The sequence below is a fragment of the Gossypium raimondii genome, chromosome 10 (assembly GCF_025698545.1).
Source record: "Gossypium raimondii isolate GPD5lz chromosome 10, ASM2569854v1, whole genome shotgun sequence".
In the NCBI taxonomy this organism is placed as follows: Eukaryota; Viridiplantae; Streptophyta; class Magnoliopsida; order Malvales; family Malvaceae; genus Gossypium; species Gossypium raimondii.
The window spans coordinates 56,454,912-56,474,097 of record NC_068574.1 but is presented as its reverse complement, the minus strand read 5'-3'; the positions used below and the strand labels follow the sequence as shown (position 1 = coordinate 56,474,097).

General features: G+C 29.7%; 2 protein-coding genes across 2 annotated transcripts; both read right to left on the bottom strand.

Moving 5' to 3' along the window:
* Window positions 1-4,701: 4,701 nt before the first annotated feature.
* On the bottom strand, window positions 4,702-8,658 carry LOC105776366 (probable adenylate kinase 6, chloroplastic). The gene is made up of 4 exons (XM_012598977.2): window positions 8,187-8,658; window positions 6,929-7,069; window positions 5,259-5,531; window positions 4,702-5,173 (listed from the first exon to the last, which is right to left on the bottom strand). Exons 1-4 carry the CDS (start codon window positions 8,538-8,540, stop codon window positions 5,030-5,032), a joined length of 912 nt encoding a protein of 303 aa, XP_012454431.1. The 5' UTR covers window positions 8,541-8,658; the 3' UTR covers window positions 4,702-5,029.
* A 5,709-nt stretch (window positions 8,659-14,367) lies between these two features.
* Window positions 14,368-18,941, bottom strand: LOC105777600 (protein TONNEAU 1b). The gene is made up of 8 exons (XM_012600943.1): window positions 18,676-18,941; window positions 17,267-17,399; window positions 16,798-16,886; window positions 16,552-16,671; window positions 15,442-15,569; window positions 15,311-15,336; window positions 15,073-15,226; window positions 14,368-14,710 (listed from the first exon to the last, which is right to left on the bottom strand). The coding sequence occupies exons 1-8, from the start codon at window positions 18,760-18,762 to the stop codon at window positions 14,659-14,661; spliced, it is 789 nt and encodes a 262-aa protein (XP_012456397.1). The 5' UTR covers window positions 18,763-18,941; the 3' UTR covers window positions 14,368-14,658.
* Window positions 18,942-19,186: the final 245 nt, after the last annotated feature.

The window sequence follows — 19,186 nt, the reverse complement described above, 5'->3', positions numbered from 1 at the left end:
TTTTTATTTTTTTAAGGATACATCTATCTTGTCCTATTTTTATGTCCTTTTTACTATCCTGCCCTAATGGAGATGTTAACCTTAACTTTAAAAAGGGTAAACTACACATCTAGTCATCCAACTATCCAAAATTTTCACTTTAGACAATTAAAATAAAAAAAATTATAATTTAAACACGATATATAGTTCAATTATTCCATCATTTTCGCTAAAATCACAATCGTCAAACTCGAGTGGCAATATTGAGAGAACCAACTTTTTCTTTTTTTAACAACAACAAAAAAACATGGTTACATATCGATATGAAAGATGATTGAAGCAGCGTAATCAAAGTAAAAATACCCACTGGATTTGGGGTAAGCCCCATCGGAAGAAGTCTTGGAAGAAGTAATGGGCAACAATTGCAAATCCCAATCTTTTTCTATATTGGGAAACTTATCAGAAAGCTTTCTTTATATTTCAACACTGTCTACAGCTCCAATCAACCACAGTTTCCTTCTATAAACTTCCATTGAACTTGTTAGCTTGAGAACCAAAGAAGTAACAAGATCACTTAACACCCCATCCAAAATCAATCCTTTTAAATCTCCAACTTGTAAAACCACTCCTCTTTCGCCTCTAGACTCATATTGTACTTCTCTAAAACAGCTTCCATTTTCTTCAACTTTAACCCCAATATGAATCTGCAGCAGCATTAGAGAGGGAGATGGAGAGGGCGAGAGCGACGGGGTGGTAGGGGTGATGGGGGATTTTTTTTTATTTAATATTAGCATAAATATTATATTTCTTAAATATTTATGTATTTTTATATATTCATTTGAAATCATTTGTAAGTTAGAGGTAAATTTTTAAAATTATGACTAAATTAGTATAATAAGTAAAAATTGAGGGTTCAACTTGTTATTATACTGATTTTTTAACTGTCGCACTAGCTTGTTATTTGTGATTTTAGCGAATGACAAAAATGATCAAACTATGTAACTAGAGTGCTTAAATTGTAAACTTTTATTTTCAGTCCCTAAAATAATTTTTTTGATAATTTGGTGACTATTTATGTAATTTACCAAACTTTAAAATTCAGTTAAAATGTGAAAATTTTAAAATATAGTCCCTGTACTTTTATTTCAAGTCATCTATTTTCTAGATTTTACGAATCGGGTTCAATTGTTAATATTGTTAAATTTTATTTGTTAAATTTAAATTAATTATAATATAATTTTTAACTTATATTATTACTAAGCAAGTATTTTTAATTTTAAAATACACTTATTTTCTATAATTTCGAGAATGCCTATTTGTCCTCTAAGAAAAATGGATTAAAACCATTGAGATCTATTTATTAAGAAAATTTTAAATAAAAAATAATTATATCTTTATTATTATTTATATATGTATTTTATTTGTTGATTTTTTCCTTATTATTAACTATAAAATAAAAAAATTTGATTACATATTGAAATACTTTAAAATTGAATATATTTACTTATTTCGTAAAAAATATTCGACTTCAATTTAAATTCAAATTCAAATTTATACTTAATTTTGAATATATTCTTTGTAATTGTATTTGTAACTATAAGCGTAATTTAAAAAAACACTTAAATTTATTAATTAAAATATATTATGTTTAATATATGATTATATTTAAAAATTAACTTATAATTTAATAATAATTAACTATTTTATAAAATTTTTATTTTATATTTAAATTAATTAAATATAAAAATTGAAGGTAATAAAAATAAATAAAATAATAATTAATTAATATGGGTACAATTGGTTTATTTAAAATTCATTTAATAAATAAACGTTGTCAATCTTAAAAAAAGAAAGTGAATATTTTATAGAATATTTTACAGGAAGGTTTTGAATATTTTTGACCTAATTTGGTCATTGTGTAAAAAGTTGTGGAAAGACAAAAAAAAAAAAAAAAACAGTGGGAACGCAAGTTGGCCTTCTATATTTTGCATATCTAAGAGCTGGTCTTTGTCTCCTACCCTTACCTAAAAGGTATTTTATTATAATGGTATTTTAAGAAAATTATAAATAATATTGTTATTTAATACATTAAAATAATAGTTAAATTTACCAAATATTACATTTAAAGTTAAAAGCTACTGAGAGTTGTTATACAAATAATACAGAGCACACTACGTAAACCGAGCTCGCGCGACATGTGTGCTCGCCACTTGTCCTAGTTGGCGAGGCTGGCTAGCTCCCCAGTAACTTCTAAGGGGGGTAACGTGTCACTATACATGTAACCTAATTACCTTTAACATGTCACATTAATAGATTGTATCTTATATATATATATGTCGATGAATCACTCTGGGGAGGAGATGGTAAAACAAACACTCAATAAAAGTCTATTTTATTAAAATAATAGATGAACAAAAAAGTTAAAAAGGAAATGTTATTATTGATACATGTGAATACCCCTTTTAACAAATAGTAATAATTTCAATTACAGGGAAGAAACAGGGGCACCATGATTCATGAATGTGAGAGTCTCCATTAGAGTTATGAAGAAGATATATAAAGCAGAGTAGCTTCCTTACCAGTCAACATTATGATCCTTGCTATTAGCCTTGTGTAAATGCTAAAATTAGGGTGCCTCAAAAATGGTTAAATAAGGGTCTAATTTTTATAAAAATAAAGTTTAGTTTAATTTGTTGAAAAAATTAGGTAAATACTGACGTTTTTAGAATAAGATAATATTTGAAAAGAAAAGAACATAATTTAAAACTTGATATACAAAATTTGAGAAGTCTTTATTCGAGCACTTTTAAAAAGGTTTGGCCATTATTTGAGTATTTTTGAAAAGGTTAAATCCTTATCCGACCATTTTGACCTTTATTTGAGCATTTTTATGAAGGTTAGGCATTTGTATGTTCATTTTAAAAGGTTTAATCCATATGTGAGCACTGTTTTTCATTTACCAGTCTTCATATTTATACTATAATTAACTTCCGGACTTAAGCCTTATTTGATGACTCATTAAAAAAAATAAATCAAATAGAACCATTATTTTCGGTTATTTAATTCTTTTAAGCTCATTTGATAATCTATAATAAAATAAAAAATTAATTAAAATGTGTGAAAATGATAAACAGATTAATGTAAAATTTACTCAATTATTTTTATTTTATTTATTTTAATCTTATCTTTTAAATAATTTACCTTTAAAATTTTAAAATTTACATTTATAAAACAATAATCATATTTCGTACTTAACTTTTTTTTCCAAAAAATTATCAAAACATATTTTATAACTTAATTATTCATTACTTAACCTGCTTGATAAAGTATTGAAAAATTCAATCAATGAAAAATTAATATTTTTATCAATTTAATTTTTAAACATATTTGATAACCCACAATAAAAATTACTAGATAGAAATTTTGAATTTTTTAAATAAAGAAGTAGAAAATGATAAGTAGATAGGACCTACTTATCAATTAATAAAGAATAAGCTCATTTTTTATTTTACTTAATTTAAGATTATATTATCATTTATCAAACAATTTAATTATACTTTTTTATTTAATTTCAAATAATTTACCAAACATATTTTATACCTTAAATTTAGTATTTATTTTTTAAATACTTAACCTTTCAATTTATCAAATATAACTTTTCAATTTATCAAACAACACATTTATTTTATGGTACAAAATTAAGGGGCAGCTCTTCATTGCTTAAAAGAAGCACTTCTAACTCCAGAAGCACTTTTGAAACAAAATTAAGTCACACCAACCCAATTAAAAAATTTATTAAAAAATAAATATAAAAATTATTGTACCATCTAAATTTTTTATTCAAAAACCATTAATATTCTTAATTAAACTACCCATCTGTTTGAAAATTAAACTATCAAATACTATTAACATAACTTTTCAGCATTAGAAAAAACTACACTTTTGTCTTCTTTTACAACAACCATTATTTCTCAAATAACAAAAATTACATATGAAATTATATTTTATTAGAAAACGTAAAATTATAAATCAAATCTGAAGTGCCGCCATTGGGTCTTTTTCAAAAAAATTCCATATTAATTTTAATTTTCAATTTTTCAACTATTTTTTTTTTCTATTAGGCTGACATAGAATCTTAACTAAGCTTGGAAAATCCGAATCGACTCTAAGAAAGCAATGAAAAGCAACTCCATGTTGCTTCAAATATCAGTGTCCCACAGGACCCCAAGTATGATTCCTCAAAGAAATGAAAAAACACATGGCTATATACTCGAATCACTTGGGAATGAAATTCTGTCATTTCTGCCCCTATGACTGACAGTTTTAGTTCTAACCGATTTTTTTACCGATTTAAACCACCGGTTCTTAATTTAATCAGCCAGTCCAGTACGTCCCCAAAATCAAGTAATAAAGCTGACACCGACTAGCTGTGGACTCTTACAGCCATTGTTCTACAGAAGGCCTTACTTCATCTTCTTTAAAAATAGTAGAAAATTACTTCATTGATCAAGCAACTTTTAAGCGTATATTAGCATATCCTAAAAGCCTGTTCATGGACCTCCATTGCAGCTGAATAACACTCGATATACCCACATATTAGCAACATGCTCACGCCTATATGGATATGTGTGTGTGTTCAAACCACAGCTTATCAAGTCATAGTTTTATAATTCAACCCACAATGATAAAATCCCCTTTTATACGCTCGACATACCACAAATATACAGCAAAATGATAATGGCACTGGCATTAAGCAGATATACATATACTTGTTTCAAAGCAAACCATTATAGTTAGCTTAAAGAACACAATGCCCCCGCATCTCCCAAACAATAACTTACCTAATTTACATATTCTCTGCAATACAAGTACAAAACTACCTCGTTTTGTAGTTTAGGGCTTTAGACATGTCTAGCTTTATTTGCATATGCAATGTTTCTCTCTTCTTTTCGGGTTCTTTTATGAAATAAATATGCATGCACGTGTTGTGCATGCAAAGAATGACCGAATTTACCAGCAATTACTTCAGATGATCCAACGATGCAAGACATTATGCAGCTGCGGACTGTTTGTCCTCGCGATCTTCAAGATTCAAAGCACAGAGCAGCTTTGGCCATGATTCTGGGATTCCTCCCGGAAGATCAAATTCTAACAACTTCCCGCGACTGCGGTAGAAATCCTCTACAGGTCGAGTCTGTATGAAGATAAAATTTGTAATCCTGTTGATAGATAACTAAATTCTAGGAATGCAATTTAAAAAATACAGGAATGGGAATTACCATCGCCTGGTATATACGGAGCCGTTGCTTAACAACTTCTTCAGTATCATCTGGTCGAGTAATAAGCTTAGATGCACATTGAGGAGGGGGAGGAAGTGGAGCCATGTACATTCCAGGCCTCCCGTTCTCTGCCTTGATATCGATACAAGCCACATTATAGTTTCCTCCACACTCACTACAAATCCTTCTTCCAAGACATTTTGCAAGCAATGCTTCTTCTCGAAGCTTCAGGTTAATCACTAAGTCAATGTCTGTCACCCCTTCTAATATTTCCTAGGAAATAAACATGATAAAATAGTAGACTGAAGGGTTAGGGATTTACTAGTAATTGGTCAAAATGGCATGGAGCTATTTTACATGATAAACAGAATAGTGCAACCATTATGCTTCCTGACAATATACCAAAAAGGAAGGGGGGAGGAGGAGGCTAGAACACCAAAACAGCATGAAAGTACAAAATGAGCATCTTTTCATTGAAAAGTAAAATGTATCTGCCATGCAGCTGGCACGGATTCAGTGGCAACTGCCACTACCGTTCTCTTTTGTTTTTATTTATAAAAGGTAGTTGAAAAATCCTTCATATTATAAGTGAATTGCCTGCTGTGAAACTGAAAACAACTCTGATGCAATTTCATATTAAAAAAAATAAGCTTTCAATTTGATGAAAAAAAATAGTTAAAATATGTTCTTAGTTCCTGTACTTTGAAAAAATTAGAGATTTAGTCCCTATACTTAAAATGTTAAAATTAAATCCTACTCTTTTACTAAAATTCTCAGTCCAACCATTAAAATCGTAAGTATTTTCTGTCAAAATTGTCAACTTTGAATTTTGATTAGGCTGTCATCATATGATTGACAGAAAATAAACATAATAAGTTCACAAATTTTAACAAAAACTACCAACAACAATGATTATCGGACTAAGATTTTTAAATAGAAAATGTAAAAAGATTTGAGTTTTTAACTTTTAAAGTAAAGGACTAAATCTCAAATTGTATACAAGTACAGAGACTAAAAACATATTTTAACCAATAAAATTTCTTAACAATGTAGCAACTTAGACCATATGAAATCAGCATATTTTTCTTAAGTTGTATTCTGATAAAATGCTATTTTCAGAGTGTATACACACACACACACACAAAAAAAAAAAAAAAAAGAATAAAATGCTTGACCATCCAACTTACAGTCATCAGGGGCAAATCTATTAATCATTGAGAACATAGGTAGAAGTTGCATAGGTGTAACCTGGCAATTCTGGACATGATAGATTCCATAACACGAAAAAGTCAACAAAAACACGGTACGGAACATGGCATGGAAAAGAAACACAAAGAAACATGAAAACACAAAAATTATTAGCCTGTCAAAAACTAATAAGAAAAATACCTTGAACATACACGAATTGCCAGGCCTCATGTGAGTAAATTACTAAGAAGCTAACAAAAGCTTTTAGAACCAAAAACAATGACTGGAATTTATACATGCTTCTAGCAAAAGATTCAGTAATAGATATGCAAAGGGATCAATTTAGTACCCAAAGGGTATATTTTCCTACCAGTTCTTTTACCACTGCCTTTACTACCATTAGTATTTCCCAGTAAGTGAAGTCAAATTAACCTTTAGTTGAAAGTAAAATATTACAGAAAATTATCAAATGAAGCACTTACTGCCTGTCTTACTGTCCGAGGAAAACCATCAAGAATGAACCCTGATTCACCCTTAGCTTCTCCTGCTTCAAGACGTTTGGAAAGTAAATCTATTATAATTTCATCTGAAACTAATTTTCCCTGGGTAACAATCTCCTTGAGCTGCCAAGTGTAATAGTATAAAAAAAGTAAATTTGAGTAATAAAAAAACAAAAAGGCAAAAGGAAACAACAATGATGTTTCAACTCCAATTTCTTTCCTCAAACCACAAAAATATCATGACTTTTAAATTCCAATAAAAACACAAACCAATTAAAGCTAAAATCAAACAAAAAAATTACATGTCCTAACTCGTAACATTCTAAAGCATTTCCTTTATGAATTTATCATGAATCCATTTGCTTATTAATTTTACTAATTGCTTTTGGTCTCAATCTAGAACCGAGTAATTTACTTCTTCTGTATCTGATATTGGTGCAAACAAGCAAAATTGATAACAATGTTTGTGAAAAACCATCTAAAATGCTGACAAAACACATGTTCTTAATGGTTAGTTCAATTTAAAGGTTTGTATTGTCAGGTTTCACGAGTCCACATCAGCATTTAAATGGGTTTCCATTAATAATGTTATTAAATTTACTTGTTTTCTTTTTGCAGCTGTCAAACTCTATGGAGTAAATTACTTGTTTCTAAAAGTACTACAAAATTGGTAACAATGGTAATGAGGAACAGTCTAGAATGCTGATTTGAACTTCAGGAATCCGACAGAAGATATGTTCTTAATAGTTCTATTGTATTGTTAGATTTTCCCAAAGTCCACATCAGCATCTAGATTGCTACAATTGTACTTTTTTTTTTTTGTTTGCAGCCATCAAACTCCATGGACTAGATTACTTAATTCTAAAGGTACTACCTATATACTTTAACATAAAAATAAAAATTAATATGCATTAAAACAAAATACAAAATTGTTCATCAAGCGGACCTGATTAAGTTAAAATGTAACATATACTGGAGTATACTGATCCAAATAAGAAATTTATGCATTCACTTATTTACAAATCAAAACTTTTAGCTTCGATCGTTCAAAAACATTACCCCACTTAACATAATAAAAGAATTACAAGAAAACTGAACCTTCAATTCTCTAAAACAGCAGTGGATCAAACTATTTAAACTCATCGGTCAAATATATTCTCTATTCAACATGCATTCATTAAATTTCAACTTTTTGTAAAAAGGAAATCGATTGACGAAAACCTAACAGAATAGATTAGACCTGAGAAGAAAGGGGACCAGAGGAAGCGAGCTCATCTCGGACAAGATCACCGGTGGAGATGTGAGGAACACCGAGAAGATTCGACAACCGTGAAGCGTAGGTCCCTTTGCCAACACCAGGACAACCTAAAAATACCCACTGGACATTTCTACCCTTCGATTCTCTCTTCAAAGTCCCTAAAACGGCTGGTTTATTACGGTTGTTGAGGTCATTTTGGGGATCGAAAGTCGAAGAAGAAGAAGAAGAAGAAAAAGGAGAGAGAGATCGAATTAAGTAAGCGAATGTTGTGGCGGTGGTGGCGTTCGCTGTTGTCGCAGCCGTAGCAGCTCTAGAGCAACGGCTAACAACCGCCATGGGAGAAAAGGGGAAGGGAGAGTGTTTGGCTGTGGGGAAAAAAATTGAAAATAAAAACACTGGAAACAAGAAGAAAAAGCAAAGCTATTTTAGTTTTGTTTCCTTCAACTGAGGAAACGTGGTGAACGTGAAAGAGTTTGACGTTTTATAATTTGCCACGAGGGTTATTTATTTATTTATATTTTTCTATTTTAATTAATTTAAAAAATATATATTAATTTCGTGTTTAAGTTTGTTTAGAATATTTTATAAAAAATAAATAAATTATGTCCTACACGTAAAAGAAAATTTTACATTTTCATTTTAGACACTTAAAATAAAATAAAAGTTTGTAATTTAAGTACTCATTACATAGTTCGATCATTTTAGTCATTCTTGTTAAAATCACATACGACAAGATGATGTGGCAATTTAAAAATTGGTATAATTATAAATTTAGCCCTAAACTTTTATATTGATTTAATAATTTATAACATTTAAAATATATATAAATTTAAATTTTCAATAATACTTTTTAAAAAATATTTATGTATTTTATATATTTCTTTGAACTTTTAGAATTAGGATCAAATTGAAAATATTTGTAAATTTTGAGTGTTATTTTTTAAATTATGACTAAATCGATATAATAAATAAAAATTGAGGACTAAATTTGTTATTATACCAATTTTTAACTATCATGTCAACTTATAATTTGTGATTTTAACGAGAGTAACCAAAATGACCGAACTATGTAACTTGGGTGCTTAAATTGCGAATATTTTATAAGTGGATAACTATCTGTAGTTTATCTTATAGTATAAATATTATTATTTATCAATGAAAAAAACTTTACAAGCGAGTTTAGGAGTCCATCATGTGTCTTTTTTTGTATATAATAATATATAGTAACATCTTAAATCCACTTGTAGGGACGAATTTAAAGGAAGCAAGCAACGGCCAAAATGGAAAATTTGCTATATAGGCTCTTAAAAATTGTTTAAATTATAAATTAATATATAATTAAATTATACTTTGGTCTCCAAAATTGAAAAGGTTCTATTAAGTCTCTTCATAAAATAATGAAATAATAAATAAATACGTGGTAAAATTATATTTTGACTTCTCAAAAATTTATAATTCAATTTTGACCTCCCTAAAAAAAATTCTGGATTCGCCTTGCCCACTTGTGGAATTTTATTATTAGACTAGTCAAATGTAGAATAATTATTATTTTATTAATAATAGTATTGATATTTTTTATAATTAATTTTTTTAAACAATCTCATTATAGGTTGTAACCATAGTTGCTCTTTTTGACAGGCTAGAATTATCCATAGCCCCTCTCCAACCCATAAATAGGAGGATAATGTGCTTCAGCGTACTCAAACCCACATCCTCCTATATTGACAACAATGCTTTTGCCAATCAAACTAAGACTCAATCAACTTTTTATATATAATTTTAAACTCGCGCAAATTATATTAAACATTAAATAAATAATAAAAGTTATTTATATTAATATATATGTTTTTTTAAATATAATTAAATTAAAATATTTTTATTAGTTAGTAAACTTCTTACCAAAATTCAATCTGCCCCAACCCCTTAAAATCCATTTAAGCCCCTTTAAAATTTGTAAAATTTAAATTAGTAAACGAAAATTACACATTACCCTTAAAATGATAAAATTTGATTTAATCCTTTAAAAGTTATAAAGATATAGATATTAAAATGGTGAAATTACATTTTATTATCGTAAAACATACAATTTAATTTCGACTCTCCTAAAAAATGTCCTGACTTCACCCCGCCAACAATTTAAAAGAATTTGGATTTTGTTGATTGAGTAAATAGTAAAATAAATAAAGTCTTCTTCACAATTAGCTTTAATAAGTAAAATGCAAATCCAAATTTATTGATTAGTTTATATTGAGATTTAGTGTTTGATAATAATTGCCTAACTTCTTAGCAATTACCAACAAAATATGGGGTTTTGTGTTGGCTATTTCTTTAATATACTTTCTTGACAATTTGGCTTTTAATCCAAAGAAAGAAACAAAAGTTGGTATGAGGGTTCCTCTTGAAAAAGTAGAGATTTTGAAAAATGGCAATTTAGTCCTTTTTGTCTCTAATCTATTTTAAAAGAAAGATTGTGTGTATGTGATTGTACAATTATTGAAATTTGTTAAGCTACAAAATATCTCACCAATTATTTATTCCATTAGGGAAATTGTTTCGTTTTACGTATATTTTATATAAAATTAAGAGTACGTCGTTTATAAATAAAACTCAAACATATTATTAAGATTACTATCAGTTGTCATTCACATACCCTGTAATTCAGTCATCTCAAATCATATTATCGATCTAACAAAAGAGACAATTTTTTCTGGCTTCATTTCTCCTCTCCAACAACTTTATCTCCTTAAACTTTCTTAGCGACTATCTCCTTTCTTCGCGTTTTTTCATACTTAGGGTAAATATCTATCTCCTTTCTTTCATATTTAGTCCTCAATAATTAGTGCGGTAAGTATACACAAACATGTGTCACTCCAACTCAAACATTTTTGACAAACAGAGATAAACAAGCATAAGATCCATAAGCTCAAACGTAGTCTCAAACAACTCGAGACCAATTACAAGCCGATATACGACGGTCATTCCCTCAACTATAGCAGTAGCCAACCATCAGTTTCACTCATATTACACAAACTACATGTAGTACCTCCACTCAGGTGCTACACTCAACACCCAAATCACCCGCAATAATAGTTGTTGTTTGTTTAAAAATAATGGTATTTTAGATTTTTTGCATCTAGATTTGTGTTTGATTGACTTCTGAGACTAACTCAATTAAAAGATTTACATATAATTTTTTTGTTATTTTTATTTTATAAAAATGTAATGATATTTTTACATTAATTTTAAATTCTTAAGTTCGTGTCAAGAGTTAAAAGTTATGTTAACTCCGTGAAATTATTTAAAATAAAATATAAATTGTTAAAATTATAATTAAATAAAAAATATCAGAGAAATAGTAAAAATTCAATATATTGAGATGTAATAGTTGCCTAACTTCTTAGCATTTTGACTATTTTTGTCTTAATATTCTTTCTTGACAAATTTGGCTCTCAAACCCAAGAACCAAACAAAAATTGCAGTAGCACATACTTCCACTTGAAAAAGAAAAGTTACTGCAAAAGGGAAATCTATTTTTTAAAGTAAGTTTTGGATGTTAATTATTGAAATTAAACGTGAATTTCGGTTTAATATGTAATTTTATATATCAAATTTTAATTTAATTTAATTTTCATAAATTATTAATACAATATATAATAATTTATAAAATATTTTCAAATAAAATATATACTAAACTTATATATTATTACAACAATCATATATATATATATACATATATAATATGTAACTGAAGTGTTTTTATGTAAATAGGCATAACTATTTATAAACCCGTTGTGACCTTTGAAAACAGGTATATATATATATATGTATTTCTTGATACTTAATGTATAGACACCAAAATGAGAATTTCAACATGGAATTGAGTTCTAGGACTTTCTTGTATGTTTTTGGATTTCATTCAGGTTTACGAGTTGTTCTGTTCGAGTAAATGTATTGTATCTTGAGAATAGTAGTTCTTGATCATTTACCACACGAAGAGGAAATAACTGTTTTTAAGATAGTTTTTTAAAAACATAGTTTTTTAAAAACACTTTGCCTTTACAAAATATCAATTTCAGATTCAACCAAAATCTCTTACGCAACAATAACATTATTTTATGTTTATATATTACGTACACAAATAATTATATATATTCATCGTACGTAAAAAATTTAAAACAACTTTAACCTTTATTTAAAGGTATATTTAATCGTGTGATCATTGAACACCACATGCCTTTATAGATTAGCTTATTGCCGTTCCTTCTCTTTCAAGTAAAAACAAAAGAATATGCTGTCCTCTTCCCAAGAGAAATGAACTATATTCAAATGATTCCTTTTATCTGAGTACAAAAACATTATAAAAATAAATCGATTGAGTCTTAGCTCGATTGATATAGGTATTATTGTTAATACAGGAGGACGTGAATTTGAGTGGGTTGAAGTGTATTATCCTCCTATCTAAGGGTTGAAGAGAGGCCATAATTCTAAGTATTGTCTTAAAAAGAGTAGATATGATGGAAAACCTATAATGAGATTATTCAAAATATAAATTTAAAATTTAATTTCTAAGTTTAAAATTAAAGTTTTTTATTTTTTATTTAAAAATCTCAATCAAATTATTAACATTTCTTTTTCTATATTTTCTGTTAAAATTTATTAATTTGACATGTTAATTACACTACCTTGACATAATTGATAATAAATAAATAAACAAAATTTTAACATAAGTTATCAACAACGATGATTTAAGTAGATATTTTAGTTAAAAAAGTAAAAGGTTTGAATTTTTAATTTTAAAGCATAAAGACAAATAAAATATTTTAACCTAATTACCACGAGCCTTTGTACTCTTTATAAATTTAAAATTTAGTCCCTTTACTTTTTAAATTTTAAGTTCAACTATTAGCATTGATAAAATTATTATCTTAAATTCAAATCCATTATAATAATTTTTAGTTACATAACTATTAAGTGAATACTTATTTTATTTCCAAAAATTGAAATGTAAAGAGACTAAATTCTTAAAAATAAGAGTACAAAAATTAAATCCTAAATTTATGAAAATACAAAGAATTATAACATATTTCACTTAAAAAAATTACAAAACTTAAAATTCAAAATACATGTTTCAAATGATTCAAGGGTTCTTTGGATGGTCGTGGTCGGTGCGGTGCTTTTACTTGCGATTAATGTAAAAATAACGATGACGTTGAAATTAAATACTATAACTTGAGATAATAATAAAAAAAGTATCACACTAAAAATAAACACCCGTCTAAAAGAACCCTAAATTTCCTTTGCTGGTTAAACCCAAGTTCATTTTTCAAAATGATTTTAACTTATGCCCGGGTTCAATTTTTCAATGGGTTTAATCTATGTTACTCCAAACCTTGAAGTACTCTTATCCAACACTCGTATGTATATTAGGATTATGATCCTATGAACACATTGAATTTTCTATTTTTTTTTTCAAAATTGAAAATAAAATATCGGCCACATACCCATAAAGAGGGACTCATAGGTCAAGTCAAGTTGAGCTTAAACATGATATTAACATACTTTATACTTGTTCAAACTCGACTTGACTCAAAATATTGAATCTACAATTTTGCCCAAAACTACCTATATCTACAAAAAACTAACCCAAACCTATTTCAGTTCCGTCCATATTATTTTTTAAAAATTTTAAAAATTTTATTTATACTATTTTATTTTAATATTTAATAATTTTATATATTTCTTTTTATTTATTAAAAGTTTTTATATAGTCATCATAATATTATTTTAATTTTTATATTAGAGTAATATTATATATTTAGTATAAGTTTATTATTTTAGTGTGTTCTAAATTATATAATATATAAAAATAACATAATATAAAGTATTAGAAATTAAAAACAGGTCAGGCCGGGATCAAGTATTGAATGTTCAAGTCCAAACCCGGCCCCATATTTTAAACAGACCTAATTTTTTCCCAAGCCTATTTTTTAGGTCTAATATTTTTGTCCAAACCCTCCCAAATTTTAGGTGAACCTTCGGGCCTGGGCAGATAACCCGGCCCACGAACAGGTATGCCTGTATCCATCGTTCGTTCTTCGAGCAAGACTTTTCAGTTTTGGTAACTTGCAAGTTACAACAATATCTGCTTGTTTTTAGGAAAAACTAAACGTCAACAATCATAAGACTTTTCAGCTTGCTTGCAAAACATAGTTTGATCTAAATCCCCATACAAAACCTCACATACAATGAAAGGTCTACCAAAAACAAATAAGTGAAAAGAGAGGAAAGAAAGCTTAAAAGTGAGGACCTAAATCACATCACAATTATATATAGATTAAAACTTACATGATAACTTCACTCTGCCCGTTTTTTGTGGTTAAGAAAAACTCGGATCGGTGAAACCTTGAAAATACACACTAAACTAGGTTGCCGGATTGCAATAGATGTCGTTCAGCTACATATGATCAACCTTGTCGTCATCCCCGCTGACTGAATCCCCAGCATGCCTGTAACCAAATTGATTAAGAAGATACGGCTTTAGATATTTCATGTATACGATTGTATATTTCTATGGTTACGTGACTAAGGTGACTTGTTTTATACAATTTAAAATAACCTTATTCGTTACGACAACCTAATTTGAAATTTATCCAACACTCAGTAACTCTGTGAGATGCATGCATCTTACTAGCAAATGAAAGGCGAAGCATTTGCCTTCATGCCAAATATCAGAACAATATCGACTAATGGAAGTTTCACCTAAAAGGTGTCACGGAGATATATAAAATTCCATAAAATCCAAATTAATTCCTAGTGAACATTGAATAAATATGCACAGTTTTATTTTAAGCAGGGTTGAGAAACAGACCGCCAAGAAGAAGTTAGATTCCTGGCCTTTCTGTCCAACTGAAGATTTTCGAGGGCAGCTGAAGCTCGAATCACGTCTTCTGGGAGGTCATCATCATATCTCCAACTATACTCTTCTTTCCTGTAACCAGACATGGAGGAGCCTGCTCTCCTATCTATTTGCCGAAGTTATCAGATGATGGAAACAACAATCAAGAAGATATGCAATTGTTAAAATAATATATAAGATAATCACTTACCAGACGACTGCGAGGCAGGAACCGGCCTGTCATAAAAATATGCTAAAACTAGTCAGCTTTTAGGAGTATTGCAAAGCAAAATGGTAAACAATAAAGATGAAGAAGCGGGGGATAAGGCATTAGTCCAGCACCTTCCCAATGGAGGCAAGCCCCCAGCAACAGTAGATGATGAGGGTCTTCTTGTGTTACGAGACTCTGAACTAGACGAGGACTCAATTTCTTGTGATCTCCTTCCACTTCCTCTTGCTTGGGTTAAGTTCTGACAAAATGTGATTGGTAGCCATGAGCATATTTTCCACGCGTATAAATTATTATAAACATTTAAAAAAGAAAAGATGTCATCATGATGTGGAATAACATTGGAGATATCTAACTTAACAAACACAAACCAAAACAATTGATGGTAAGAGTCGAAACTCAACTTCTGAACATGTCAAACATCCTGGTAAAGCAGAAACTAAATGCTTACATTACAAGAAAATGAATAGTTCTTAACAAAGCTTCGTATTCACAACCTTGAAAAGAAACCCTCAAACCCCAAGTGCTAGGATAATCCTGATTGATATTGATCTTGGCTTCACACATCCAAGTCCTCCTGTTGTTAAAGGGTATAAAGACCCTTACTGTACTCATCACACTCAAACTACTGTCAATATATTTTTCTTGTTAGATTACGCATCAAAGATCATGTTCTATGCCAAAGATATATAGCAACACAGAACCATAGGTTTCACTATTTTCCTTTAACATTGATGCATTCCGCAAACTTGATTTACAATGATTTTTTCATCTTGCCCCATTCCAAACAAAAGACAGATTTGCTAATTTCTTTTTCCTTTTAATTGAGAACCATTACAGAAAAAACACCCAAAATCTGTTTCTGCACCCAATTTACAGTATAACCCACATCCTTCTCCACACAGAATTTGACACCCATCCCTTTAGCTCATTCCAGGATATTCAGACAAAGACTCATCACATCGGGTATCTTAAAACGATGTCAAACCAGAGAAGAAGCAAGGTGATATGACAAGAATCAAACAACGGCAAGCTAAAGCTTAGCCTAAAAGAATTATCATCATTCCCAATGCGTTAAATAAGATTCCAAATAACACTTATCACAGCTAAAAAGCACACAAAAAGGGCATACGAATTTCAGACAGAAAGACTAAAATGACTCAAACTTCACAAGTCAAAAGACCTCCAGCAGTATGAAATATATCCATCAGCGATAAACTAACCTCAAACTTCAAGAAGCAATCAAGAACATCCATAAGGACAGGATTATCTCCATTTCTGTTAAGGTCATAACCATTTTTGACGCTAAAGTCTTTCAACTCAGCTTTCCAGGAGTCTTTTTGCTACATTTAAAAGAAGAACAAATATCCGTATGATTAGCATGTAAGCTTCAAAGAAATAAAACCAATAAAATGATCAACTATAAAGCAATGATCAGGACCATGATATATTGAAAATTACTTGATTACCAAATTGCATTCTGGCTGGTACACTTTTAGAGTGTGGTTTAGTTGCGCCCAGTCTAAGTACTCACACACTAGTGCAGTTAACAATCTTCCTGCACTTGGAAATTCAAGGTACACATTATTAAGGAGATCACAAAATGCAGATTTAAGAAGATTTTGGAGAGATGACAAAGCAACATGAGCATGAGTTCACAATTTACAAATGGAATAGTTAAAGACTATACTCGAGGTACACTGATGACATATCAAATTGGATATAGACTTTAAAGTTACTGATGCAACCAAAAAAGTTAACAACCAAATAAAGGGAAGGGAGGACTCCTAGTCATGTAGTAAGGAAGAAAAAAAGAACAAATAATAGATGCTAGCTTAATCTCTCTTTTTTTTAAATAAAAGAGGGCCAGCAGAAAAAGCATGTTGTTCAATAACTTCATGTAATGATATATAGCGAGGCTAAAAGTAATATATTGACCAGAAGGAGAAGCATGAAGTCGTTTAGCACGATCATTGCAACTTCCCAATAATGCAGGAGGTAAACTCTCCTGTTTTTCAATTACTCGATCTTCCTCTTCTATTGCCTCAAAGACACTTGCCCTTAGTTCAGCCTAGGAGTGACATAAATGGGAAAAGAAAAAGTTATTTGAGTGCCTGATCATTGGAAAAGGATACCAAGTACATTAACATTACAAGACAGAGAAAAGAAAAGAAGAAACAGAAAACCATAAGGAAAAGCAGCTTTATTAATCTGCACACTTCACAAGCAACAATCATTCAAGATAATAACACCATCAATATACTTCAGCTCATATAGGTCTTACCACTATCACATTCAGGACACGTTAATGCCTTCGTTAGATTTGCAGTTCTTATGCCCCTTGCCTCCCATCCAAAACACCCCTTCCCCCAGGACCAAATTAAAAAAAAAAAATCCCCAGTCTCCATACATATTTTCCCCCATGTCTAGAAGACCTAAACAGAGGCAGACAACGAAAATTATTTTCAGGCACTCCTGTTCAAATCCGAGAATGAATTCAACACGCATTATTAACTAGGCTCAACAATTTTGCAAAATCAGGGTATGGAAACAGCTCACTTACAAACTTCTAAGTTCTGAAACAAATGTGTATAATTGGTAGTAGATACTAATCTAGCATTCTGCCCCTATTCAATCACTCAAAATGAACAATACCCTTTTCCTTGGCAAGTAAATGGTGCACAAATCCCAAATTTAGCTTCCCCTCCAAAAACTCCACTACTTTTCTAGGATCCAACAAATTCCCAGCCAAAATGCTGGCCGCAAATTAAGAAGTTCTTTCTCTAGCTTCTAATGCAAAGAAATTATCCATAATTTTCCTGAAATTAAAGGGCATACTAATGAAACTTAACTAAATCCCTTGAAAAAAGCCACTGAAAATTAAAACTTTCCAGCTTACAATTCAAAAAAATTAACAGCAAACCAGCTTCTCAAACAAGACCAGTGAGAAATATTCAAACTTTCCAGTATACCAAAATGCCACCTAAATAATTTCTTCAACATTTCTAATTATCTAATTTCACCCCAAAAATTTCACACCTAAATGTTTCCAGAACATGAAATTTTAACCTTTGGGTCCCAAATTTACACCAAAAGATCTACAAACACAATTTTACCCCATTCAATTATTCGTAAAAGTAACAAATTTGAAACAAAATATTCAAAAACAAATCCTAGGTTTCTACCATTAACACGAGATCCAACGCCAAAAGAGGATCTTTTTACTCAATTTTAACTTAACAAAGCCCAAGTCATCAGCAGAGTTTCCTTTTTCATCATCCATTCTCGAGAACCAAACATGAAATTCCGAGAAAAAAAGCGCTAAAATAGAAAAAATTATTTCTTACCCGGATCTTAGCTAGAACCCCTTTCTTCTCTAGGGTTCGAGTAACCAGGGTTTTCAAATCCATCATCTCTCTCGTGTAATCATCCATGGTTTTGTTTGTTTCCCTAGAAAATTAAGGGAAAAAAAACCTCCAACTTTTTTAGTTATTCTTTAATGGTGCTGCTAGAGATGGGAGCAACACAAATTAATAAAAACAAACAAAAAACCAAAACAAATTCTGGTGAATGTGGGATCCAGTGGACGGTAAGGTGTGATCTTGGCCGTTCATTTTCTTGATCTAGTCCACTAATAGATGATTCACACTTACTAGGGTCGTTAAAATCCAATTTTAAAAAGAAATGTTTGAAATTTGATATAAAAATCTATTTATCCTATAGTTTGCAATATATTCACTACCTTAAATACATATATATATTCACTTAAAAGGCACGATCAAATGCATATGGTTAGAGTCGGGCCGAGAACTGATTGATATATCAATTCGAATAAAAAGTTAAATCAATTTTGAATTA